Source organism: Callospermophilus lateralis, chromosome 7 (assembly GCF_048772815.1).
Source record: "Callospermophilus lateralis isolate mCalLat2 chromosome 7, mCalLat2.hap1, whole genome shotgun sequence".
Classification (NCBI taxonomy): Eukaryota; Metazoa; Chordata; class Mammalia; order Rodentia; family Sciuridae; genus Callospermophilus; species Callospermophilus lateralis.
Window position 1 is genome coordinate 65,221,173 of NC_135311.1, and position 27,220 is coordinate 65,248,392.

The 27,220-nt window shown below is 45.7% G+C and overlaps 2 protein-coding genes across 2 annotated transcripts in view; both read left to right on the forward strand.

Moving 5' to 3' along the window:
* Positions 1-27,220, forward strand: part of LOC143404366 (uncharacterized) — a 148,866-nt gene that overhangs the window by 60,762 nt on the left and 60,884 nt on the right. The window contains exons 8-10 of the mRNA XM_076862552.2: positions 236-333; positions 2,012-2,099; positions 2,197-2,330. Of these exons, the coding sequence (XP_076718667.1) occupies positions 236-333; positions 2,012-2,099; positions 2,197-2,330 (320 nt within the window). The remainder of the gene's footprint in view (positions 1-235; positions 334-2,011; positions 2,100-2,196; positions 2,331-27,220) is intronic.
* On the forward strand, positions 2,725-27,213 carry LOC143405156 (uncharacterized). Its single transcript, XM_076863512.1, has 2 exons — positions 2,725-25,516; positions 27,091-27,213. Exon 1 carries the CDS (start codon positions 13,721-13,723, stop codon positions 15,212-15,214), a length of 1,494 nt encoding a protein of 497 aa, XP_076719627.1. The 5' UTR covers positions 2,725-13,720; the 3' UTR covers positions 15,215-25,516; positions 27,091-27,213.

A 27,220-nucleotide genomic window follows, 5' to 3' on the forward strand; every position in this document is an offset into this window, starting at 1 on the left:
AACTATGACAACTTCCTGTTTTTGAAGAATATCCACACATTTTCCTAACTTCTAAGGCCTAGAACAGTCTTCCAAGTTAGCCTCATGGAATTAAATCTGGTAAGGCATCTACTCTGCCCACACTGTATTTTTAAATATATTCATTCTTTTTCAAGATGATGATTTGTATATGTAGGTGGAAAGTAATTCTTCTGTGATGTGAAAAAGTTGTATATTTGTTTTTGACATTCATTAGGCCCCTGAGCTGTTTACTACAGAAAAAGCATGGAGAGGATTGGAGATCGCAGAAAAAAAATTACTTGGTCCCCTTGGCATGAAAACTTTAGATCCAGAGTAAGTTGGAATCTAAGTATTAAGAATGTTGTTAGGATTATATTTAATCCAAATATATTAACACCAGCTATTAATTTTTCTTATCGATAACATTTCCAAAATTTCATTCAGATTGAGTTTTTAAAAGTGTCATCTGTACTTTCATTAAGCATCAGTACTCAGAATGCCTCTGTCTTATTCTGTATTCAATAATCAATTAGAGTTTTAGTTTATAAAACTAATGTCATGAATATTTTCGGATGTGCATTTTTCTGATCATAAAGGTGGTAAATGATTATTATAAACATTAGAAGTTACAGATATATATAAAGAAAAACATAAAATTAATTTAAACCCCTTTATCTAGAAGGAAGCATCATTATCATCTGATCTATCTGTGCCTTTTTGTAGAATTTGGACAATATGGGCATATACCTAAGAGAATTTATGGAAAACATTACACGGGGTCAATCCCCAGCACCACAAAAAGAAAAAAAAATTCATTCCCTTGCTTCCTTTCTTCACCTCAATTCTACTCCTCAAAGGTGGTCATTATTTTCTATATTGTTTCTACTAATAGCTGCTTCTACATTTCTAAAAGAAAGTATATGCTGCTGTTTTATGATATTTTAAGTATTAGGTATTATTCACATATAGTGATGACAGGTGAGGATTTAATTCTGTTCTCAATATTAGTCTTATCCATCCTTTCTTTGTAATTATACTACTCTTTTTACTTATATCCATAAATGATTTAATTTTTATTTTACACTTGTGGGTTTATGCCATCATGTATTTCCTGTCCTTTCCAACTTTGTTTTTTTTCTTGAGTTTCAAATAACCCTTCTGTTTTTCCTTTATGATTTTTCTTTAAAACTTGATACTTGTTATCAACTTGCTTTCTGTATGAATTGATGACAGAATCTCACCTTTGTAGAATTTTCCTACTTTACTATGTATTCATTTCCATCACGAGATGCAAAATTTTGTATGTTTTAACTACATTCTGAGATACTCATATTTTCAGAGTCGTTAAGAAGCACTGATCAAAACTGAAACACAAAGTTTACTTTTGTGGCCACATCTATCTTACTTAAAAAAAAAACTTTGTATTTAAATTAAATCAAGTGTACATTGCCCTTGTATTGTCTGTTACAATAATTTTTGTAATATTGTTTGCTGCATAAATATGTTATAAATTCTACATACTATCAGAATGTATGTTGAATTGCTATTTGTAGTCTAATGATAAGCCACATATAATTTTAAAATAACTTCATGGAGAAGTTTCAAAAACAACCTTTATAATCTATAACCTGTAAAACCTTATCTATAATATTTAGTAATTCAATTTATTATATGACCATTTCAATTATTATTCATATATTAGAGACCTTTTGAAATACTTGACTTTAAACCAATGGTTAGTGTCAAGTTAACTCCTGGAAGGCAAGATACCTGAATATTTAATAATTTTTATATTAGTCAGTATTTGTTAATTATTTCTGAACACATTGCTAAAGTCCTCTGAACTCATTATATTCTTATTTAAGGTTAAATTATGTTTTAATGCTGAGCTTATTCTATGAATTGGAAGATAACATGATTATTTCTCTTAACATTGCTATTGAAATGTTTTTAGTGTTTTCTATGATATCTGAGCTTCTTTTATTTAACTTAAGTTCCAATCATTTTGCAGTGATATGGTTTACTGTGGAATATATGACAATTCCTTAGACAATGACAACTACAATCTTGCTAGAGGTTTCAATTATCACCAAGGACCTGTAAGAATTTCATTTATCTCTGAGTTTTCAGTTATTTTTCAAATAGTTTTAGATATTCACAGTTTTTTTTCTTTACTTTAAATTATCTTTTTTTCAGGAATGGCTATGGCCTGTTGGATATTTTCTTCGTGCAAAGTTATATTTTTCCAAATTGATGGGTCCGGAGTGTAGTGCAAAGACAATGTTTTTGGTTAAAAACATTCTTTCTCGACATTATGTTCATCTTGAGAGGTAAGTTGTCATGGGCATGTAGTGTCTATAACTGGTGTGTCCTCAGTTCATTAGATATTAGGTAAGTTGGGTTTCCTTAGGATTCATTTCTCTGTGCTCTTGGTATCCCGATGAAGCTTGAAACCTTTTTTCTTTAACATGGAAATTTTACCTTCCGTTCATTGATTTAGGTAGTAAGTTACTTAAAGCTAAGGATTTGATATTGTATGATTTGAACATATGGAATAGTCTTTGATTTTCAGAATTTAGCTCGTATTTTTAGAATGCAGTTAGCAAAGAATAAATACAAAAACCAAAAATATTTGGATCAGGCCTTTTGAACTAGTTGATATATATATATATAACAATTTTCAAAAATGTTCCATTATAGTTAAAATATTTGAATTGGCCTTTTGACTGTTATTTCAAAAACAGTTTCTCACCTCCTCTCTCCTAATTATTAGCAGATTATCAGGGTCAGAATTACATATTTTTCTAAAATGGTACAAATTTCATCAAGTCTATCTTAATTTCTCAAATTCTAGATTATGCCTTCATCTTACTGCTCAGACTAATTATGCATAATTGGCATAAATTGTATCACCTCTCTTTCAAAAGAACATAAGGGACTTCAAACTATCATGGCAAATATTGCATGAAAATTGGTTTTTATTAGCTTAAATATACTCACAGAACACCCAACTCTGTCGTTGCCCTGTACTGTTTCGGGGGGTTTTGCATTTATTTTCTCTTTGTTCCCTTTTATCTGTTAAAAGTAAGACTATCTGGCATACCTGGGGTCATTCTACTTTTACCTGTCATCTCATCACTTCAGACCTGTTATGAGACCTTGTTCCAGTAATTAATTATCTTCTCTTGGTATTCCACTTTATCTTTCCTACTTAAGCTACAGAGATATCTGTCAGCCCATTCTAAAACAAAATCCCTTCATATAGTTATTAACTCAAACCTGGTCCTGTCTCTCTTACCAGCCCATGTCCCCTTCAGGAGTAACCTCTTTTTTCTCTCTCCATTTTGACCCACTTTGTCATTACCACCTTCATCTGGCTTTCGCCCTCACCACTCTGGCAAAGCCACTCAACAAGATCTCTCCTAGTTTCCAGACCCCATGACTTCCCTTAAGTTTTCTACTTTGAGCTGGCTATTGCTTTCCTTTTTTCATGAAAAACCTTCTGGTACCATTAGTATTAGGTTTCCCTTGTTTACATGGTAGAACTAATGGTAATAACAACAAATGATATTTATTGATCAATTAAGCCTGTTCTAGGCATTATTCTAAATGTATGTATGTAAAATGACTCATTTAATCCAAACAACTGTATTAAATTGCTCCTATTACCATCATCATCATCTCCACCACCACCACATATTATTGTTGTTATGCACTTGTCCACTTACTCACTTTGTGACCATGAGGAAGTTATTTAACTTCTCTAAAGCTTGGTTTTCTCATCTGCATAGAGTGAGTTGGGATCTTTGAAGGTTGGATTGTTTCAAGGAGTGTTATGTTTTTTTCCCTTTTTTTTTTTTGGTTGTTCAAAACATTACATAGCTCTTGACATATCATATTTCATCCTTTAGATTCAAGTGGATTATGAACTCCCATTTTTACCCCGTATACAGATTTCCCTCCCACCTCATGTCTCTGTTCAATGTTAATCTTTTCCTCCTGCTCTTCCTCCCTGCTCTGTTCTTAGTTGCTCTCATTATATCAAAGAAGACATTTGGCATTTGTTCTTTAGGGATTGGCTAGCTTCACTTAGCATAATCTGCTCTAATGCCATCCATTTCTCTGCAAATTCCCTGATTTTGTCATTTTTGAGTGCTAGGTAATCTCCATTGTGTATAAATGCCACATTTTTTTATTCATTCATCTATTGAAGGGCATCTGGGTTGGTTCCACAGTCTAGCTATTGTGAATTGTGCTGCTATGAACATCCATGTGGCAGTATCCCTGTAGTACGCTCTTTTAAGGTCTTCAGGGAATAGTCCGAGAAGGGCAATAGCTGGGTCAAATGGTGGTTCCATTCCCAGCTTTTCCAGGAATCTCCATACTGCTTTCCAAATTGGTCTCACCAATTTGCAGTCCCACCAGCAATGTACAAGAGTACCCCTTTCCCCAAATCCTCCTCAGTACTTGTTGTTGTTTGACTTCTTAATGGCTGCTAATCTTACTGGAGTGAGTTGGTATCTTAGGGTGGCTTTGATTTGCATTTCTCTGACTGCTAGAGATGGTGAGCATTTTTTCATGTACTTGTTGATTGATTGTATGTCCTCCTCTGAGAAGTGTCTGTTCAGGTCTTTGGCCCATTTGTTGATTGGGTTATTTGTTATCTTATTGTTTAGTTTTTTGAGTTCTTTGTATACTCTGGATATTAGGGCTCTGTCTGAAGTGTGAGGAGTAAAAATTTGTTCCTAGGATGTAGGCTCCCTATTTACCTGTCTTATTGTTTCTCTTGCTGAGAAAAAACTTTTTAGTTTGAGTAAGTCCCATTTGTTGATTCTAGTTATTAACTCTTGTGCTATGGGTGAAGGACTGATATATTAACATATGTTACATAGACAAGATAATAAGACAGATATGAGCTATCATTAATTATCTTTATTTTATAAACAAAGTTAAGAAGGTGAAGTAACTTAAACAAAGTCAAACAGCAAGTAATCTACTTTAGCTTTTACTAAGATCTAGGCAGTCATTTCCTCCAAGCTGTGCTCTTAACTGCACTATTAACTCTGTTTACTCTTTCTCTGGCTTTTATTTCCAGCTCCTAAATATGCTCATTCTCTAAAAATCCAAGGGATTTTGTTTGTTTGCTTATTTCTTATTAATGTTTTTGCTTTGCAATACTGATTTCTGAACTCAGGGTCACACACGTGTCTGGCAAACACTCTACCGTTGAACTACATCCCCTGCCCAGGCAGGCTTTGAAATTGTGATTTTCCTACCATAGCATCCTAAGTAGTTTGGGATACAGATGTGTACCCTGGTTGCCTCTTGACCTTTCTAATACCGGTGTTTAGTTCTATTCATTTCCCCTTACGTATCAGTTTATCATATTCCACAAATTCTGATAAGTTGTATACTTATTTAGTTGAAGTACTTCCTTTTCTTAAATTTTTTTACTGGTGTTTTTAGTTTTACTTAGCAGTAGAATGTATTTTGACATATTATACATACATGGATTATAACTTCCCATTCTTGTAGTTGTGTATGATGTGGAGTTACACTGGTTGTGTATTCATATATGAACATAGAAAAGGAATGTCTTCTGTTTTTCCTATTTCCACCCTCCTTGCCTTGCCTTGATTCCCCTTTGTCTAATCCAATGACTTTCTATTCCCCCACCCCTTATTGTGTGTTAGCTTATCAGAGAGAACATTTGGCCTTTGATTTTGGGGGATTCATTTATTTCACTTAGCATGATAAGTCTCTAGCTCAATTTATTTACCTGGCAAATGCCATAATTTCATTCTTCTTTATGGTGAGTAATATTCCATGTGTATATATACCACATTTTCTTTATCTGTTCATCTGTTGAAGGGCATCTGGGTTAGTTCCATAGCTTCACTATTGTGAATTGAGCTGCTATAAACATTGGGGTGGCTATATAACTGTAGTATGCTGTTTTTCAGATCCTTTGGGTATATACAGAGGAGTGGGATAACTGGGTCCAGTGGTGGTTCTATTCCAAGTTTGGTTGAAGTACTTTGTTTTCTCCTTTGATTTTATCTTTCACTCATAGGTTATTCAGAAATTCATTATTTAGTTTTCAAATGTTCATGAATTTTCCAGAGCTATTTCTATTATTGTTTTTAAAATTGTGACCATTGTAGTTAAGGAATATACTCTGTGTGACTCAAATCCTTATAAACTTATTAGTAGTTATGATTCAGAATTTTCTGTCTAGGTAATTCATCAGTTTTCCGTTGCAAAGAATATATATTCTGGGACTGGGGATGTGGCTCAAGCCACATATTTCCTATTTGAAATATTTCATATGTACAGAAGAATATGTGTAACACAGCTGAGTTCCTATGAAAAATAATGGCCACCCAATATGGCCACTGAATGTCTTAGGAGAGGAAGTGATTCATTCTTTTTAGTTGCTGGGAAGTGATTTTTCTCTCCTCTGCACCGCCACCCATTTGTTGGATTTGTCCATTCAGGAAATAATTAATCAAGGTTCATGTGTGTTTTGTGGAGCCTTTCCATGGAGAGAGAGACCCCTACACCCAAACTCAATAAGGAGGTGAAGTGAACCCAAAGAGGAAAAGAACAAAACTGATATAGAACAAAAAGCTGCCTGCTATTTAGAAATGGCCTTGGAATATTCACAAAACACCTGACACTCCTCCCTTCTGGCAAAAGATCCAAAGAACTCAGTGGATGTCAAAGATCCAAAGGACTCAGTGTGGAACCCTTTCCTTGGTCTCTAAGATAGGGACAGTAGTGAAAAAGTGAAATAAACCAGCACCTGTCTGACTCAAAGAAAAGGACAGTCCTGGTCCACTGGTTTCCTCAGAAGGGGGGCCACCTCTGGAACACCAGATTTTTATCACCTACAGGGTCTTGGGGAATCCTGGACACATACTCACAGGGACATACTCTCCTTGTAGCAGTTGGGATCTCCCAGCTTATCAATTCCAATTTAGACCCTAACTTTCTGTGCTAAGGTCATGGTTGAACAAAGGTGAATGGAAACAGAAGGGACAGTAATAAGGGAAGGACAGAAAAGAGATAGGATAGAGATTCAGTCAGAAAGAAAGGCAAAGAGGGTGTCCCTGCACCTTTAGGCCCCCTTCCCTGCTCAAAGTAGTCATCAACAAAGGCCTAGATGAGGTGAAGTGTGTAAAGAAAAAGTAAAAAGGGAACAGCACTTGTTAGTTTCTTTACCTAGGTACTCATCAGAATGAAATTTCAGGAAATGTACCCACACTAACAAAAAATTCCCAGTAGGAAAGACAATTGTGAAGACCCGAAAATCAAGAAGGAAAAGTCAAGTTAACCCATGAGTATGGCGAGTATGGCTGTGGTCCTCAGCTTCCTCAGCGTCGTCGTCCTGCTCCAACTGCTCACTGATCACCAAGGACCACACTGTTCCAGTTCCCATAGTGCCCACTCCTGACATCTACCTCTCCTGGGCGCCCATCTGGAAGTTGCATCCTCGGGGAAGACCCCGCCCCGCCCGCAGCTACCTTCCCTCCTGGACCACCAAGTGCCGCAGTGGCCACTCTGACCCTGGATGGCAATTGATCAGAGCCATTTCTGCAGTCCCCAGCCCAGTGCAGCGCCAGAGCGACCACCTCCATCCCACACTCATACCGGTGCTTCCTCCAGTGTCCAGGACTCAGACTCCCGCCAAATGCATGGCAAGAGAGGGCCAGAGCTCACTGCCTCCATCCCCCACGCATTGCCCTCAGGGGCCAGCAATTCTCTCACCTTCCCTCAGGGGCGAGCAATTTCACTTACCCCCAAACTTCAGGCATTCCACATAGGAGCCACCAGATGCCACAGTCTCTGGCTGGGCACAAATCAGAGCCTCCACACAGCTGTAGATTCAAAGAGCAATTCTTTATTCCCGAACTCACACTGGCCATTTACAAACATGTTCTGGGGGAATCCACGTTCTCTGCCCAAATTCACACTCTGCCCAAATCCACTACTCTGCCCAAATCCACACCACATGTGCTTCTGTCTCCCAAAATATACTGTCTGCCCCATAGAACTCAAGAGGAACTCAGCAGCAGGATAAGGCCTATTCTAAAGGGGGAACACCCTAATCTCCTATTATGCTAAACTGCCCTATTCTAAAGGGGGAACACCCTAATCTCCTATTATGCTAAACCGCCCTGGTCCTTGAGCAAGGTCACCTTTCAGAAGTCCTTCCACTAGACAGCATGGGAGTAAGCTGGCAAGGAGATTGTCATACCTACCTGGCTGATGGCTCCCAGCAGTTTTGGATCACAGGCTCTCAGCTGTGAAGCACTCTGATTCAGACAGCACCCCGCCCGTAGCTGCCACCCCTCCAGGAACACCAGGTGACGCCATGGCCGCTCTGACCCTGGATGGCGATTGGTCAGCAGCCTTCTCTGCAGTCCCAGCCCAATGCAGCGCCAGAGCGACCACCTCCATCCCATACTCATCCCCGCGCTTCCTCCAGTGTCCAGGACTCAGACTCCTGCCAAATGCATGGCAAGAGAGGGCCAGATCTCACTGCTTCCATCCGCCACGCATTGCCCTTGGATGCCCTATCAAGCCACCTCCAAGACCACCCTGGCCACTGAAGCCCCTCCCCGCCATGCACTCCCAAGGCCCCAAGAGACAAGCCACTGCGCAGTGCTCATGGGGCTGGAACCAGGGCCAGCAGCAGATGAGGGTGGTTGTGGATCACAGGCTGTCAGATGTGAAGCACTCTGATTCAGACACCGCCCCGCCCGCAGCTGCCACTCCTCCTGGACCACAGCGTGACACCTCGGCCGCTCTGACCCTGGATGGCAATTGGTCAGCAGCCATCTCTGCAGTCCCCAGCCCAGTGCAGCGCCAGAGCGACCACCTCCATCCCACACTCATCCCCGCGCTTCCTCCAGTGTCTAGGACTCAGACTCCCGCCAAATGCATGGCATGAGAGGGCCAGAGCTCACTGCCTCCATCCCCCACGCATTGCCCTTGGTTGCCCTATCAAGAAACTCCAGGAACACCCTGGCCACAGAAGCCCCGCCCCGCCATGCACTGCCAAGTCCCCCAGAGACCAGTCAATGCACAGTGCTCATGGGGGTGGAACCAAGGCCAGCGGAAGATGAGGGAGGTTGTGGATCACAGGCTGTCAGCTGTGAAGCACTCTGATTCAGACCGCACCCCCCCGCCCCGCAGCTGCCACCCCTCCCTGACCACCGCGTTTCACTGTGGCCACTCTGACCCTGGATGACAATTGGTCAGCAGCCATCCCTGCAGTCCCCAGCCCAGTGCAGCGCCAGAGCGACCACCTCCATCCCAACTCATCCATGTGCTTCCTCCAGTGTCCAGGACTCAGACTCCTGCCAAATGCATGGCAAGAGAGGGCCTGAGCTCGCTGCCTTCATCCCCCACGCATTGCCCTTGGATGCCCTATCAAGCCACCTCCAAGACCACCCTGGCCACTGAAGCCCCTCCCCGCCATGCATTCCCAAGTCCCCCAGAGACCAGCCACTGCGCAGTACTCATGGGGGTGGAACCAGGGCCAGCGGCAGATGAGGGTGGTTGTGGATCACAGGCTGTCAGATGTGAAGCACTCTGATTCAGACACCGCCCCGAAAAAAGTTGTCACCCCTCCCGGACCACCGCGTGACGCCGCGGCCGCTCTGACCATCGATGGCAATTGGTCAGCAGCCATCTCTGCAGTCCCCAGCCCAGTGCAGCGCCAGAGCGACCACCTCCATCCCACACTCATCCATGTGGTTCCTTTAGTGTCCAGGACTCAGACTCCCGCCAAATGCATGGCAAGAGAGGGCCAGAGCTCGCTGCCTCCATCCTTAACGCACTGCCCTTGGATGCCCTATCAAGCCACCTCCAAGACCACCCTGGCCACAGAAGCCCCTCCCCGCCATGCTCTCCCAAGTTTCCCAGAGACCAGCCACTCTGCAGTGCTCATGGGGGTGGAACCAGAGACAGCAGCAGATGAGGGTGGTTGTGGATCACAGGCTGTCAGCTGTGAAGCACTCTGATTCAGACCCCGCCCCGCCCGCAGCTGCCACCCCTCCAGGACCACCGCACTACGCTGTGGCTGCTCTGACCCTGGATGGCAATTGGTCAGCAGCCATTTCTGCAGTCCCCAGCCCATGCAGCGCCAGAGCGACCACCTCCATCCCACACTCATCCCCGCGCTTCCTCCAGTGTCCAGGACTCAGACTCCCGCCAAATGCATGGCAAGAGAGGACCAGAGCTTGCTGCCTACATCCCCCACGCATTGCCCTTGGTAGCCCTATCAAGCCAACTCCAGGACGACCCTGGCCACAGAAGCCCCTCCCCGCCATGCACTGCCGAGTCCCCCAGATACCAGACAATGTACAGTGCTCATGGGGGTGGAACCAGGGCCAGTGGCAGATGAGGGTGGTTGTGGATCCCAGGCTGTCAGCTGTGAAGCACTCTGATTCAGACCACGCCCCGCCCGCTGCTGCCAGCCCTCCAGGACCACCAGGTGACGCCATGGCCACTCTGACCCTGGATGGCAATTGGTCAGCAGCCATCTCTGCAGTCCCCAGCCCAGTGCAGCGCCAGAGCAACCACCTCCATCCCACACAGCGGTTGTGGATCACAGGCTGTCAGCTGTGAAGCACTCTGATTCAGGCCCCGCCCCACCCGCAGCTGCCGCACCTCCCGGACCACTGCAGGACACTGTGGCTGCTCTGACCCTGGATGGCAATTGGTCAGCAGCCATCTCTGCAGTCCCCAGCCCAGTGCAGCGCCAGAGCGACCACCTCCATCCCACACAGCAGTTGTGGATCACAGGCTGTCAGCTGTGAAGCACTCTGATTCAGGCCCCGCCCCGCCCACAGCTGCCACACCTCCCGGACCACCACAGGACGCCAGAGCGGCCACCTCCATCCCACACTCATCCCCATGCTTCCTCCAGTGTCCAGGACTCAGACTCCCGCCATATGCTTGGCAAGAGAGGGCCAGAGCTCGCTGCCTCCATCCCCCACGCATTGCCCTTGGTTGCCCTATCAAGCCACCTCCAAGAACACCCTGGCCACAGAAGCCCCTCCCCGCCATGCACTGCCAAGTCCCCCAGAGACCAGGCACTGTGCAGCGCTCATGGGAGTGGAACCAGGGCCAGCAGCAGATGAGGGCGGTTGTGCATCACAGGCTGTCAGCTGTGAAGCACTCTGATTCAGGCCCCGCCCCGCCCGCAGCTGTCACACCTCCCGGACCACTGCGCGATGCTGTGGCTGCTCTGACCCTGGATGGCAATTGGTCAGCAGCCATCTCTGCAGTCCCCTGCCCAGTGCATCGCCAGAGCGACCACCTCCATCCCACATGGCGGTTGTGGATCACAGGCTGTCAGCTGTGAAGCACTCTGATTCAGGCCCCGCCCCGCCCACAGCTGCCGCACCTCCCGGACCACCACGCGAAGGCAGAGAGACCACCTCCATCCCACACTCATCCCCGTGCTTCCTCCAGTGTCAGGACTCAGACTCCCGCCAAATGCTTGGCAAGAGAGGGCCAGAGCTCGCTGCCTCCATCCCCCACGCATTGCCCTTGGTCGCCCTATCAAGCCACCTCCAAGACCACCCTGGCCACAGAAGCCCCTCCCCGCCATGCACTGCCAAGTCCCCCAGAGACCAGGCACTGTGCAGCGCTCATGGGAGTGGAACCAGGGCCAGCAGCAGATGAGGGCGGTTGTGGATCACAGGCTGTCAGCTGTGAAGCACTCTGATTCAGGCCCCGCCCCGCCCGCAGCTGCCACACCTCCCGGACCACCGCAAGATGCTGTGGCTGCTCTGACCCTGGATGACAATTGGTCAGCAGCCATCTCTGCATTCCCCAGCCCAGTGCAGCGCCAGAGCGACCACCTCCATACCACACTTATCCCCGTGCTTCCTCCAGTGTCCAGGACTCAGACTCCCGCCAAATGCTTGGCAAGAGAGGGCCAGAGCTCGCTGCCTCCATCCCCCACGCATTGCACTTGGTTGCCCTATCAAGCCACCTCCAGGAAAACCCTGGCCACAGAAGCCCCTCCCCGCCATGCACTGCCAAGTCCCCCAGAGACCAGGCACTGTGCAGCGCTCATGGGAGTGGAACCAGGGCCAGCAGCAGATGAGGGCGGTTGTGGATCACAGGCTGTCAGCTGTGAAGCACTCTGATTCAGGCCCCGCCCCGCCCGCAGCTGTCACACCTCCCGGACCACCCCGCGATGCTGTGGCTGCTCTGACCCTGGATGGCAATTGGTCAGCAGCCATCTCTGCAGTCCCCAGCCCAGTGCAGCGCCAGAGCGACCACCTCAATCCCACACAGCGGTTGTGGATCACAGGCTGTCAGCTGTGAAGCACTCTGATTCAGGCCCCGCCCCACTCGCAGCTGCCGCACCTCCTGGACCACTGCAGTACGCTGTGGCTGCTCTGACCCTGGATGGCAATTGGTCAGCAGCCATCTCTGCAGTCCCCAGCCCAGTGCAGCGCCAGAGCGACCACCTCCATCCAACACAGCGGTTGTGGATCACAGGCTGTCAGCTGTGAAGCACTCTGATTCAGGCCCCGCCCCGCCCACAGCTGCCACACCTCCCGGACCACCACAGGATGCCAGAGCGGCCACCTCCATCCCACACTCATCCCCATGCTTCCTCCAGTGTCCAGGACTCAGACTCCCGCCAAATGCTTGGCAAGAGAGGGCCAGAGCTCGGTGCCTCCATCCCCCACGCATTGCCCTTGGTTGCCCTATCAAGCCACCTCCTAGAAAACACTGGCCACAGAAGCCCCTCCCCGCCATGCACTGCCAAGTCCCCCAGAGACCAGGCACTGTGCAGCGCACATGGTGGTGGAACTAGGGCCAGCAGCAGATGAGGGCGGTTGTGGATCACAGGCTGTCAGCTGTGAAGAACTCTGATTCAGGCCCCGCCCCGCCCGCAACTGCCACACCTCCCGGACCAGGGCGCTAAGCTGTGGCTGCTCTGACCCTGGATGGCAATTGGTCAGCAGCCATCTCTGCAGTCCCCAGCCCAGTGCAGCGCCAGAGCGACCACCTCAATCCCACACAGCGGTTGTGGATCACAGGCTGTCAGCTGTGAAGCACTCTGATTCAGGCCCCGCCCCGCCCGCAGGTGCCACACCTCCCGGACCACCCCAAGATGCTGTGGCTGCTCTGACCCTGGATGGCAATTGGTCAGCAGCCATCTCTGCAGTCCCCTGCCCAGTGCATCGCCAGAGCGACCACCTCCATCCCACATGGCGGTTGTGGATCACAGGCTGTCAGCTGTGAAGCACTCTGATTCAGGCCCCGCCCCGCCCTCAGCTGCCGCACCTCCCGGACCACCACGCGAAGGCAGAGAGACCACCTCCATCCCACACTCATCCCCGTGCTTCCTCCAGTGTCAGGACTCAACTCCCGCCATATGCTTGGCAAGAGAGGGCCAGAGCTCGCTGCCTCCATCCCCCACGCATTGCCCTTGGTCGTCCTATCAAGCCACCTCCAAGACCACCCTGGCCACAGAAGCCCCTCCCCGCCATGCACTGCCAAGTCCTCCAGAGACCAGGCACTGTGCAGCGCTCATGGGAGTGGAACCAGGGCCAGCAGCAGATGAGGGGGGTTGTGGATCACAGGCTGTCAGCTGTGAAGCACTCTGATTCAGGCCCCGCCCCGCCCGCAGCTGTCACACCTCCCGGACCACCGCGCGATGCTGTGGCTGCTCTGACCCTGGATGGCAATTGGTCAGCAGCCATCTCTGCAGTCCCCAGCCCAGTGCAGCGCCAGAGCGACCACCTCCATCCCACACTCATCCCCATGCTTTCTCCAGTGTCCAGGACTCAGACTCCCGCCAAATGCATGGCAAGAGAGGGCCAGAGCTCGCTGCCTCCATCCCCCACGCATTGCCCTTGGTTGCCCTATGAAGCCACCTCCAAGAAAACCCTGGCCACAGAAGCCCCTCCCCGCCATGCACTGCCAAGTCCCCCAGAGACCAGGCACTGTGCAGCGCACATGGTGGTGGAACCAGGGCCAGCAGCAGATGAGGGCGATTGTGGTTCACAGGCTGTCAGCTGTGAAGCACTCTGATTCAGGCCCCGCCCCGCCCACAGCTGCCACACCTCCCAGACCACCGCGCGACACCAGAGCGACCACCTCCATCCCACACTCATCCCCATGCTTCCTCCAGTGTCCAGGACTCAGACTCCCGCCAAATGCTTGGCAAGAGAGGGCCAGAGCTCGCTGCCTCCATCCCCCACACATTGCGCTTGGTTGCCCTATCAAGCCACCTCCAAGACCACCCTGGCCACAGAAGCCCCTCCCCGCCATGCACTGCCAAGTCCCCCAGAGACCAGGCACTGTGCAGCGCTCATGGGAGTGGAACCAGGGCCAGCAGCAGATGAGGGCGGTTGTGCATCACAGGCTGTCAGCTGTGAAGCACTCTCATTCAGGCCCCGCCCCACCCGCAGCTGTCACACCTCCCGGACCACAGCGCGACACCAGAGCGACCACCTCCATCCCACACTCATCCCCATGCTTCCTCCAGTGTCCAGGACTCAGACTCCCGCCAAATGCTTGGCAAGAGAGGGCCAGAGCTCGCTGCCTCCATCCCCAACGCATTGCCCTTGGTTGCCCTATCAAGCCACCTCCAAGACCACCCTGGCCACAGAAGCCCCTCCCCGCCATGCACTGCCAAGTCCCGCAGAGACCAGGCACTGTGCAGCGCTCATGGGAGTGGAACCAGGGCCAGCAGCAGATGAGGGCGGTTGTGGATCACAGGCTGTCAGCTGTGAAGCACTCTGATTCAGGCCCCGCCCCGCCCGCAGGTGCCACACCTCCTGGACCACCTCAAGATGCTGTGGCTGCTCTGACCCTGGATGGCAATTGTTCAGCAGCCATCTCTGCAGTCCCCAGCCCAGTGCAGCGCCAGAGCGACCACCTCCATCCCACACTCATCCCCATGCTTTCTCCAGTGTCCAGGACTCAGACTCCCGCCAAATGCATGGCAAGAGAGGGCCAGAGCTCGCTGCCTCCATCCCCCACGCATTGCCCTTGGTTGCCCTATCAAGCCACCTCCACGAAAACCCTGGCCACAGAAGCCCCTCCCCGCCATGCACTGCCAAGTCCCCCGGAGACCAGGCACTGTGCAGCGCACATGGTGGTGGAACCAGGGCCAGCAGCAGATGAGGGCGATTGTGGTTCACAGTCTGTCAGCTGTGAAGCACTCTGATTCAGGCCCCGCCCCGCCCACAGCTGCCACACCTCCCAGACCACCGCGCGACACCAGAGCGACCACCTCCATCCCACACTCATCCCCATGCTTCCTCCAGTGTCCAGGACTCAGACTCCCGCCAAATGCTTGGCAAGAGAGGGCCAGAGCCCGCTGCCTCCATCCCCCACGCATTGCGCTTGGTTGCCCTATCAAGCCACCTCCAAGACCACCCTGGCCACAGAAGCCCCTCCCCGCCATGCACTGCCAAGTCCCCCAGAGACCAGGCACTGTGCAGCGCTCATGGGAGTGGAACCAGGGCCAGCAGCAGATGAGGGCGGTTGTGCATCACAGGCTGTCAGCTGTGAAGCACTCTGATTCAGGCCCCGTCCCGCCCGCAGCTGTCACACCTCCCGGACCACCGCACAACGCTGTGGCTGTTCTGACCCTGGATGGCAATTGGTCAGCAGCCATCTCTGCAGTCCCCAGCCCAGTGCAGCGCCAGAGCGACCACCTCCATCCCACATGGCGGTTGTGGATCACAGGCTGTCAGCTGTGAAGCACTCTGATTGAGGCCCCGCCCCGCCCGCAGCTGTCACACCTCCCGGACCACCGCGCGACACCAGAGCGACCACCTTCATCCCACACTCATCCCCATGCTTCCTCCAGTGTCCAGGACTCAGACTCCCGCCAAATGCTTGGCAAGAGAGGGCCAGAGCTCGCTGCCTCCATCCCCAACGCATTGCCCTTGGTTGCCCTATCAAGCCACCTCCAAGACGACCCTGGCCACAGAAGCCCCTCCCCGCCATGCACTGCCAAGTCCCCCAGAGACCAGGCACTGTGCAGCGCTCATGGGAATAGAACCAGGGCCAGCAGCAGATGAGGGCGGTTGTGGATCACAGGCTGTCAGCTGTGAAGCACTCTGATTCAGGCCCCGCCCCGCCCGCAGGTGCCACACCTCCCGGACCACCGCAAGATGCTGTGGCTGTTCTGACCCTGGATGGCAATTGGTCAGCAGCCATCTCTGCAGTCCCCAGCCCAGTGCAGCGCCAGAGCGACCACCTCCATACCACACTTATCCCCGTGCTTTCTCCAGTGTCCAGGACTCAGACTCCCGCCAAATGCATGGAAAGAGAGGGCCAGAGCTCGCTGCCTCCATCCCCCACGCATTGCCCTTGGTTGCCCTATCAAGCCACCTCCAAGAAAACCCTGGCCACAGAAGCCCCTCCCCGCCATGCACTGCCAAGTCCCCCAGAGACCAGGCACTGTGCAGCGCACATGGTGGTGGAACCAGGGCCAGCAGCAGATGATTGCGATTGTGGATCACAGGCTGTCAGCTGTGAAGCACTCTGATTCAGGCCCCGCCCCGCCCACAGCTGCCACACCTCCCGGACCACCACGCGACACCAGAGCGACCACCTCCATCCCACACTCATCCCCATGCTTCCTCCAGTGTCCAGGACTCAGACTCCCGCCAAATGCTTGGCAAGAGAGGGCCAGAGCTCGCTGCCTCCATCCCCCACGCATTGCCCTTGGTTGCCCTATCAAGCCACCTCCACGACCACCCTGGCCACAGAAGCCCCTCTCCTCCATGCACTGCCAAGTCCCCCTATGACCAGGCACTGCGCAGAGCTCATGGGGGTGGAACCAGGGCCAGCAGCATATGAGGGCGGTTGTGGATCACAGGCTGTCAGCTGTGAAGCACTCTGACTCAGGCCCCGCCCCGCCCGCAGCTGCCACACCTCCTGGACCACCGCGCGACGCCAGAGTGACCACCTCCATCCCACACTCATCCCCATGCTTCCTCCAGTGTCCAGGACTCAGACTCCCGCCAAATGCTTGGCAAGAGAGGGCCAGAGCTCGCTGCCTCCATCCCCCACGCATTGCCCTTGGTTGCCCTATCAAGCCACCTCCAAGAAAACCCTGGCCACAGAAGCCCCTCCGCGCCATGCACTGCCAAGTCCCCCAGAGACCAGGCACTGCGCAGTGCCTATGGGGGTGGAACCATGGCCAGCAGCAGATGAGGGCGGTTTTGCATCACAGGCTGTCAGCTGTGAAGCACTCTGATTCAGGCAGTCTTTCTGATTTTCTGGAAACCTAGCAGTCACATTTTATGATATGATCATACAATACAATTACAATGACCTTACACACTCAAGATTGATTCTTTTCATAGACGTCAACGTAAGGGTGGATGCTGTATTCTTGGGTTGCATGATGCATGAACATAAGAGTTTTGTGGCATTTTTTCTGGAGGCTGATCTTATGGCTGAGTCAATGGCAAATGGTCACATTTCTAATTATTTTTCCCCTATTTTAGGAAAATTAAAGTTATATGGGCTATCATGCTGCTTTAATTTTTACTCTATCTCAACCATTTCAGAGTGTACCCTTTCTCACTGGTTTGCAACCCAAACTTCTCCATTGGCCTCCTGCACCCCCACCCCACCAGCCATTTGACTATGTCTGGAGTTTTTGATGGTCCCAACTGGAGGAATGCTGCTGATATCTACTGGGTAGAGACCAGAAATGCTACTAAACATCCTGAGATTTACAGGAAAAACTTCAAAGTAGCAAGGAATTATCAAGCCCAATATGTCAATAGTGCCAAAGTTGAGAAATCCTGCAAAGTTTAATCCTTAATTAGCAGCACAGGATGGCAATTATTTGGCTGGCTTGCTTCAAGATCTTGTGGAAGAGATGGGGTTATCCTTGGAAACAATAGTTCCTCCCAATTCTGAAATGTGGGAGGGAGCCAGAAGATTCCTTTAGAAATCTTAAGCAGCTGAAGAGCTTGTTCCTTGCATTGTACCAAAATAGTCACAAGACGGTGCCAAGAGATTCCTTTTGGAAACCTAAGCATGCTGTTCTTGGTTTGGTCATTTAAATTATGCTAAAATAATACTTCAGTTAATATATTTAATTGGAACACTACAATTCATGAGTTCAAGTGCAAATGTTTCAATTTAAACATAGATCAATATTTTTTCACAGTTCTAATTCTCACAGAAGGATCTTGGAGAGAAAATTTCTATCTCTATTAATCTAAAAATTAAATGAGAATTTTTTTTTTTTAATCAGTTGGCTGGTGGTAAGTTGGTAGTCCTATTCTATAGAAAGGATGAGGTTCTTGGGATGTGCTGCAAAGAGTCCCTGTGTTGAGGGATTACTGTGAAGAGAGCTGCCTCATTACAAGTTTATACCTGAGCAGATGAGAGACAGTGCTAGAAGTAGGGTTTCTCTGGAGTCCTGGGCTTTGTTCAAAGAAGAACTCAAAAACGTGATTTTAGATGACAAAATTTAGTAACAATTAAGTAATTTGGCAGGGCGTGGCTTGGGAGGCTGAAGTAGAAGGAACCTGAGTTCAAAGCCAGCTTCAGCAACTTAGAGGCCCTAAGCAACTCAGTGAGGCCTTATATTTAAATAAAATATAAAAAAAAGGTTGGGAATGTAGTTCATTGGTTAAGTGCCCCTGGGTTCAATCCTGGATACCAAAAAAAAAAAAAAAAAATCAAGTAACTTATAGGGCCATTCATTCCCCAAACCTCTCTTTTTCCAGTTTGTCTCTCATCCTGGGCCTAATTCTTGGGGACTGAGGGCAGAGCCTAAGGAGGCTGCACCTCACTGCACCTTTCCACCAGCCAACCTGCCTCCAACAGGTGCAAAAGAGCCAGGCTGAGAAATACATGTTATAGTGTATAACTATAACTGTTAACAGCCACAGAGAAAAGAAACCTGGGGTCTTTCAGACATCCTAATAGGCCCATTTGAATAGTGATAATTCCCTTGTAATTATTGTTTCTATTTATTGCACTTTCTTATGCTTGTCTTTACATACAAAATAGGTTTAAGAACAAAATTAAGTAAGAAACAGCCCTAAAGCTTGGACCAAAGAATCCCAAGTTTGTCACATCCGAATTTCTGAGAAACTTGACAGAGAAGAGGGAGGGAGGAGAAAAGAAGGCAGGCAGGTGGGAGTGGGAGGAACCAGGAGGGAGCCTGGGCCAGGCAGGTCTAGTGCCTCCCATCTGAACTCACCTGTTCTCAAAATAACCAGCTTGGTGTTTTTACCTTCATTTGATGGGTTAACTGAGAACTTGAGAAGTAACTTTTTCAAGGTCACACAATTAGTAAGGGGAGGAACCAGGAGTCCACCAGATAGCTAAGAAATGCCAAATATGTGGAATTTTAATAAACGCTAACCATCCATAACTTTTAGCACTTGCTCTGTGTGGTTGCTGTCAGAGGAATATTTGGAAAACAGGTTATTTGCTCTCCTGGCTTTGACTAAAGGGCAATGACCACAGATGACATAGATGGGATGCAGGCTCTTCCCAGGGCGAGGGACTCCCACCCTCCCTCACGAGGCCCTGTGGTTGCCAGACAGCCAGACCAGGCTGGAAGATGTAGCTACAAGGCTCTGGCCTGTCTAGTAAAACCTGCCTGGCTTCCTCCAGTACAGTAGTTTCCCTCTCCTGTTTATTGAGATGCCATAAAAAGAAAAGTGCTTGTAAACAACTTGAGCAGCATGAACAATCTAATTAAAATAATTAAAATAATAGCTTGTGAAAAAAAAGTAAGTAAAACTAATTATTATAGAGTAGCTGTGTGGGAGGATGAAAATTGCTGACATTCTTTAAGTCTAAGCAGTTCTATTTGGCAGGGAAAGCATAGGCGTTTGAACAGATCCCTTCTGAGGATACCCCCACCCTGGCCCAACCTGGATTTAACCTCTCCTACTTCTCATCTTGCTTTTTAATTTCCTTCTTGGCCACAACAACATGCTGGTGACCCTGCAGTGGTTCTCAGATGGTCCCTTTTAGACAAGCTTTCAACTTTTTTTTTTTTCTTTGAACTCAGAGAATTATGAATGTTTAGAATCTGAGACCATTAGAACTGAAAGAACCCATAGACCCCTTAGGGAAAGGATCTCTAGGATGCATGATACCTTTGCAAAACTGGATGCTTAGCCAGCCCCCACCACCACCCCTACTGCCCCCCCTCGCCATACCTTTTATTTTTGTTTTTAGCTACAGTCTCTCCCTTTAATGTCCCACTATTTCTCCTGCTATGCCTGGGGGCCTAGAGAATAATAAAAATGCTTCTTCCAAGTATTTGAAGACAATGATGGCAGCTCTTGTCCAGTTCCAAGGCCAAACCTGCTAGGTGTCCCACCCACAGGAGTACCCGGTGGAAAGGTATCACAGTTTACCTAAGCCCCAGGGTGTTTACCTGAGATGGGCAAGTACAACCCTGCAGAGGGGAGGGCCTGAATCTTCATTGAGAGGAGTCACAATCACAGATGAGAGGAAATGGGGTAAACATCAGCCTAAGTACAGAACAGGACCAGAAGGACATCAAACAGTACATATTAGTTCACAGTAGAGAAACAGGTGGAGAATCAGAAAGGCAGTTCAGAGCTAAGACCATGGACAGTAAGTTTGTTTTGTTCTCTTTCTCTCAGTGCAAGGTATCAAACCCAGGGCCTTACACATGCCAGACAAGCACTCTACCACTGAGCTATGCCCCCAGTCCATAAATTTTTATAGGACCAGATACTCTCAACTAAGCAGATACCTGGCAGTTTTTCAATATCTATCATATGACAGGCTTTTGCAGCTGCCTTTATAATCCACTCTAGAATCTTTTTTAATCATCTCACTGAATAAGTGGCTAGTTGATAGAATGCATCTAAACTTTTGGGTAACAGAGCATCTGAGGTGCTCGGAAATGTATACCTGAAAATGAAGCTGACTTGTTTTTTGCTTAGGAAAAAAACACATAAGTGAAACTTCTTTTTTATGAAAATATAATTTAATATAGAATGGAGTTACATCAAACTATAGCACAGCACAACAAAAAACTTAAAACAAAATATTAGAGATTCCTATACTTAAAGCTCACTGGGTCATACTTAGTCACTTACTGGCTGTCTTTGTGAGTATCCTTGACAACATTTACACCTTACTTCACTGCCCTGAGCAACCCTTTCTCTTTTCCTTACTTCCCTTCTGACCATTAGCCTTCAATTCTTTTTACTTTTCTCCTACAAGTTACTTTATCATCTTTTGCATCCAAGGTCTTTTACTAAACAAAGGATAGCCCTCTCTCTGAACAATTCTACTTCCATCTTTAAAATTAATATTACACTTTTTCTGTACCATTCTTATAAAATTTTAGATTTTAGTTCTAATATTAAAATTAATGCAGAAGAGGTATTGATAATTGAGTCCAAAGAAGGAATTGATGTGTTTTATAGGGTCCTTACCATCACTGTCAATCTTTTCATATATGATTTCTGCTTATAGTCATTCAACAATATTTATGGAGTTCCACTCAGTCCTAAGAAATAAATTGTTTGGGGAGATTTTAAAGAAAAAGAAAATTAACTTCTACTCCTAGCTTTTAACTTCTTGAGAGAAAAAGTAGAGAAAGATCACCCAATGTCTATAGCCACACTGACTCTGGCTGATTAGGTATCTAGGTGAGGAAGCTTTGAGGACCTCCACCTCATTCAGGTGGGGTGAGAAACATATTTATCCAGAGAAATGTCAGGGGAAAATGCAAAAGGGAGTGGGAATGGAAGAAGATAATTTGGTGGTTTCAGACACATTTCAGTGACTTTCAACAAATACTTGCTTATGTGATATGAATGAAAAGGCAAGGATGTGAGATTTTTCAAAAGACAATTGGAAATTCCAACCTCAGAAAGGAGTCAAGGAATGACCTGCAAAGAAATGATAAACCATGGGCTCTAATGAGGCTACCCAGAGAAAAAGTACAGTGTGAGCAACTGAGCAGGCTAAGTCTAGAATTCTTGAAGATACTTACAAAAACTGTTTAAGAGTGCATGTGAGTTTACACACACACACATACACACACACAACACACACACACACATACACATACACACACAAAAAGCTAAAGAGCAATCAAAAAGGAGAGTGCCTCTCACCAAAGACAAAATCAGAATCACAAGAAACTAGAAAAGAATAAGATGAGGAACTTTCTTTTTGGGTGATCATCAAACCAGTCATAAAATTAGAGTTTAGTTTTTGTGGGGAAGACCAAAAAAAATCAGCGGTTCTGACTTTGAAGGAAGACACAAAGCTGGGAAGGACTGAAGTACCTCCAGAGACTGAGGGGAAGCAGCGGTGGAGGAGGAGTCACTGCAGCCTGGAAAGAGGTATGCACTCGCCCAGGAAACAGTGTCCTGCTGGAGCCTCAGGGATCCCGTCAATCCATAGTGCCAGAGATAAATGTTAGCCTTAGAAAGGAGTAGAGGAACGCCGCTCTCAGAAACAGGAGAGGAGGCTAGGCTAAGAAGAAAGCAAGGCTGTTTCCAGTGGAGAAAAAGGAAATGGAGAATGAAATTGAACTTTCTACCATCTCTCAGAGTGAAAGAACCAGAAGGAACTGTGGTCTTTGGAAAATGTAAAGGGGCTTGATAAAGCTAAGAAAGTCAGACAGGCATAACTCAGGAATTTAGAAAAGGTGTGCACTCTTGTCCTCATGATTCATTCACTGAGAGAATATTGGAGTTTTTATTTTTCTAAGTGCTTATACGCATATTAATTAACACTAGCTCACTTAACTCAGAACGATCCTTAAGGAAGCTTTATTAAAATCCCAATTTTGAGATCAGGAAACCAAAATACAGAGATGAAAAAAAAAAGATGCAATTTGTCTTTGCATTGCCTTTCCTATGGAGTTAGACAAACCAAGGTTGTTTCACTCCAAAACTGTCTCCCATTCTAGAATACCTTATCTTTCCCATTGCTTCTTACCAAATTCATGCTCTCTCTGTTCATGATTCCTTACTCTGATTTGCTATTTCTGGTCTGGGCTGTCTCAGAGGACCTTCCAATATTAGAAATACCCTTTCTGGGGCTGGGGATTTAGCTCAGTGGTAGAGTGTTTGCCTGGCATACATGAGGCCCTGGGTTCAATCCCCAATTTGCAAAAAAAAAAAAGAGAAAGAAATGCACTATCTTAAAAGCAAAATTTTCACGAAGGATTACATTAATCATTAAGGATTACTTCACGTGTATCTTTTCTGAGATGGCCTCTTTTCAGATAGGCCTGAGATAGATATTCTCTTGCTCATACCCTGCACAATGCAAATGTGGAGGACACTACTTAAGTTTTTCTGTCATTGGCTTCCCAAGCACGTGGGTACCTTTGTGTCTACACTGATGTCAGCTCCTTAAGAATGTTAGAACTTCAGGGAGGGAAAAGGCAGTTTAATCTTCCTTATCAGCCTTATTTTCATGATGTTAGTTAACAAATACCCTTTGCAGTTTTCAAAACCCTGTTCTTGAGAAAATCCAATTCTCTGTATTCACACCTGTAGCTGACTTCGGCTGTAGATACTCCTCCTTCAAAGCAAAAAAAGAAAAAAAAAATAGGTGCAAACTCTATTGAGAGTTTGGAGATATGACAGTAGAAAAAAGATGACCTTGCAGAGAAAGGGCCCATTCAGTAGCTTCCATTTCTTAAATGAAAAATGAAGAACTATGGCAAAAATGAGGATGTAAGAATGTAAAGCAGAAAGTGTCAGAAGGACAGGATGTGAGGATCAAAAATTTGAGGAAATAAGAGATTGAAGGTCATTACTGTGAAGAATGAGAAGGCTATGTTACAAAAGAAACAAGATATTTGGGCCCTATGAATACTAATTTAGGGCTATGAATTCATAGGATATCAATTTCTGAAATTTACTGGGCATCATAATAGCTCAGAATTGAGCACACAAGCCCTGACACATGCCTATAATCCCAGCAGCTTGGGAGGATGAAGCAGAAGAATCACAAGTTCAAAGCTAGCCTGAGCATAGTGAGGTCCTAAAGCAAATTATGAAGACTCTGTCTATAAATAAAAAATAAAAAAGCATTGAGCACACCAATCTTATAGAGTTGTAATGGAGCATTACATCACACCTTCTGTCAGAATACCCATATGCCAACCTCCACTCTGATGTGGCATACAGACATCCTAATGCACTCTCACAGAGGCTCTGTGTCTCTTTGTAACACTTAGTACACATGGCTGATACATGACAGAGCTATAAGACAGAAGGAGTCAGGATCCTGTGGACAATGGAAACTTCATGTCAGACCTGATATACATAGATTTTGTGTAACAGAAACAAACTCAGATCTTAAGTCACAAGTATTTTCACGTTTTCTGCCTCCCACAGTTGATCCTAACTAACCAGCAAAAAATCTCCAATTAACTAAAAAGAATAACATAGCCACAAAAGTACTCATGTTAAACCACAGTCAAAATGACTACAAATAAAGGGTTTAAATGGTGAGTAATATCGATGTTAAAATAACTTTAATTCTTTATGGAATTAATATATTAGAAATTTTTTTACTAATTTTATAAATATAGGGTAATGATATTTATAATAAGGAATTTCATAAAAATGATAAATGAAGACATGAATAATTGCACAGATTGCCTCAGCATTTTCTTTATCCAACATTTATTGAGTACTATACCATGCTAAACAGTATGTTGGCTGCCAGGGATATGAAGATAAAACAAGGAGTCCCTACCATTGAGGAGTTCACAGAGACATAAACAGATGATTTTATGTATTCTAATTTCCAGTATTATTTATTTATTTCTGAACATAAGTAGTTGATTAAGCAAATGGACAATTTTTTTTTCTTTTTTTTTTTTTTTAACCTGTAGAAAAGAAATCAACTTTGGTAGAGAAAAGGGCTAACTGTAATTTGTCTCTCTGAGCAGTAGAGGGCAACAGAACATCAAAGTGACAGCTTGAGTAAGCCTCTGTGGACAATGATGTAGGCCTTTTTCTATAAAAGCAATTTATTCAACTAAGTGTTTTTTTCCCCAGACTCAATAACATATATTTAACTATGAATATACAAATTGCACAAATTCATTCTGAATAAAATACATTCATGACTTGACAAAAATAACAATTTTGTGGGGCTGGGGTTGTAGCTCAGTGGTAGAGCACTTGCCTAGCATGTGTGAGGCATCTGGTTCAACTCTCATCACCACATATAAATAAATAAAATAAAAGTTCACTGGCAACTAAAAAATATTTTTTAAAAATAATTTTAATTTATTCCTGTGGCATTTATCATTTTTTAATTTTTTCTCCATGTTATAAAATCATGAAAATTCATCATTCAAGAAAATACATTTAATCTGTTTTTTTTTCTCATAAATATTGTAGATCACTTCTTTCTTATTGGTGTCTTCCCAAGATTAATTAATAAAACACAATGTGGTCACCAGCTGTGGGTTTTGACAGAAGAATTAAAAAATTTCTTCAAATTACTTGTGAGTAGCATCTCTTTGCATCATAAAATTTGACAACCTTCATTTATGTCATCTCCTTTGACTATAATTCATATAAAAATATTCATGTGATCAAAGCTTTTTAAATTGCACTAAAGCATTTTATATTAATCCACGGTGTGTTTTCTATGAAAAAGAAGGGGAAAATGGCTTTTCTTCATCATGTTTTGTTTAAGATTACTGTGGAAATGCTCCTCTAGGTGTCAGTGAATAAGTTAACTCTCATTTGGAAAGTTATCAGCTGGCAGTTATTTGTGGAGCTCCAGTAAATGCTCAACTTATAAGTATTCACAGAAGGAAATATTTTAAATTTGAGCTAGGGCAGTTTCCTAGGATTTCTGTAACAAATTACCAGAAACCCCATGACTTAAGACAATAGAAAATTACTCTGTCCTAGTTCAGGAGGCAGAAAATCAAAATAAAGGTGTTGGCAGAGTGTGTTCCTTCTAAAGGCTCAGAGGAGATTCTGTTCCTAGCCCCTTTTCTAACTTGTGGTGGCTGCCAGCAATCCTTGTTTTTGACTTTTAACTGCATCACTTTAATCCCTGCCTTTGTCATAAGAGGTATTCACCCTATATGTGTCTCTGGGTCTTCCCGTGACCTTCTTATAAGGTCATCAATCATTGGATTTGGGGGCACATTCTAATCCTGTATGGCCTCATCTTAACTAATTACATTTGCAAAGACCTTATTTCTAAACAAGATCATATTCTGAGGTTCCAATGGACATGAATTTTGCAGATTCCTTTTTCAATCCACTACAAATAGTAAGGCTATTTTGTATGTCTTCAAAAAAAAATATTTAAAAGGAAGAAAAGTATTTTCTCTATGGAAATGAGTACCACATATATTCTATCAAAATAGATACATACCAAAATGTACTCAACTAAATTTTTTAATTTACTTTATTTTCATATTCATGTTATTTATGTTATCTTGTACAGGAGTTTTGAAGTGTATAATAAAATAACCCATTCATTATACACTAAGTATAACATAATATGTATGCTGATCATTGTCAACAAATAGTGTGTACATTTTATTAACCCTGTAGAATTAATAAATAAAGGAAGATATAGTAAAATCTTACTATAAGTAGAGTCCAAAAAGTTCTATTATGTAAGAATTATGGCCACATTATTGCAAGGTTAAAAAAAAAAACAAATTTCTCAAGTAGATTTCCAGTTAATGTGCATTTTTTTAGAGGCATCAATCTTTAATAACTTACAGGCAAATGCTAAAAAATAGTTAATAATACAGAGAACACACATGGCTTATAAAAAGGATTGTGGATATACAAATGTGAGGGAGAGATCTTGGTATTTTCACACAGACACAAAAAATAAAGACTATTATGACTGGCATTTCTATAAAAGCAGCTGGGGAACCCTCCAGCTGGAAGAAGGGAGAATGGGAAGATAGTTCTCATTCATCCTAAATGCATTCTCAGAACCTTCTACCCCCCATAAAATACATCCAAACAATAAGCTAGAGAAGGAAAACAAGAAACAAGCCCGAGGTAGAGTCACCATTTACATTTGTCTCCAATCTTGCAGCCCCTACTTCTCCAGAGGAGAGAATAAAGGAGATATGTGCAAAAACAGCTCCTCTCCCATCCCGTCCCCCAGTGTGGCACCAAAACAGGACCCCCTTGATCCTCGGTCCTTCATTAAGGTGCACAGATCC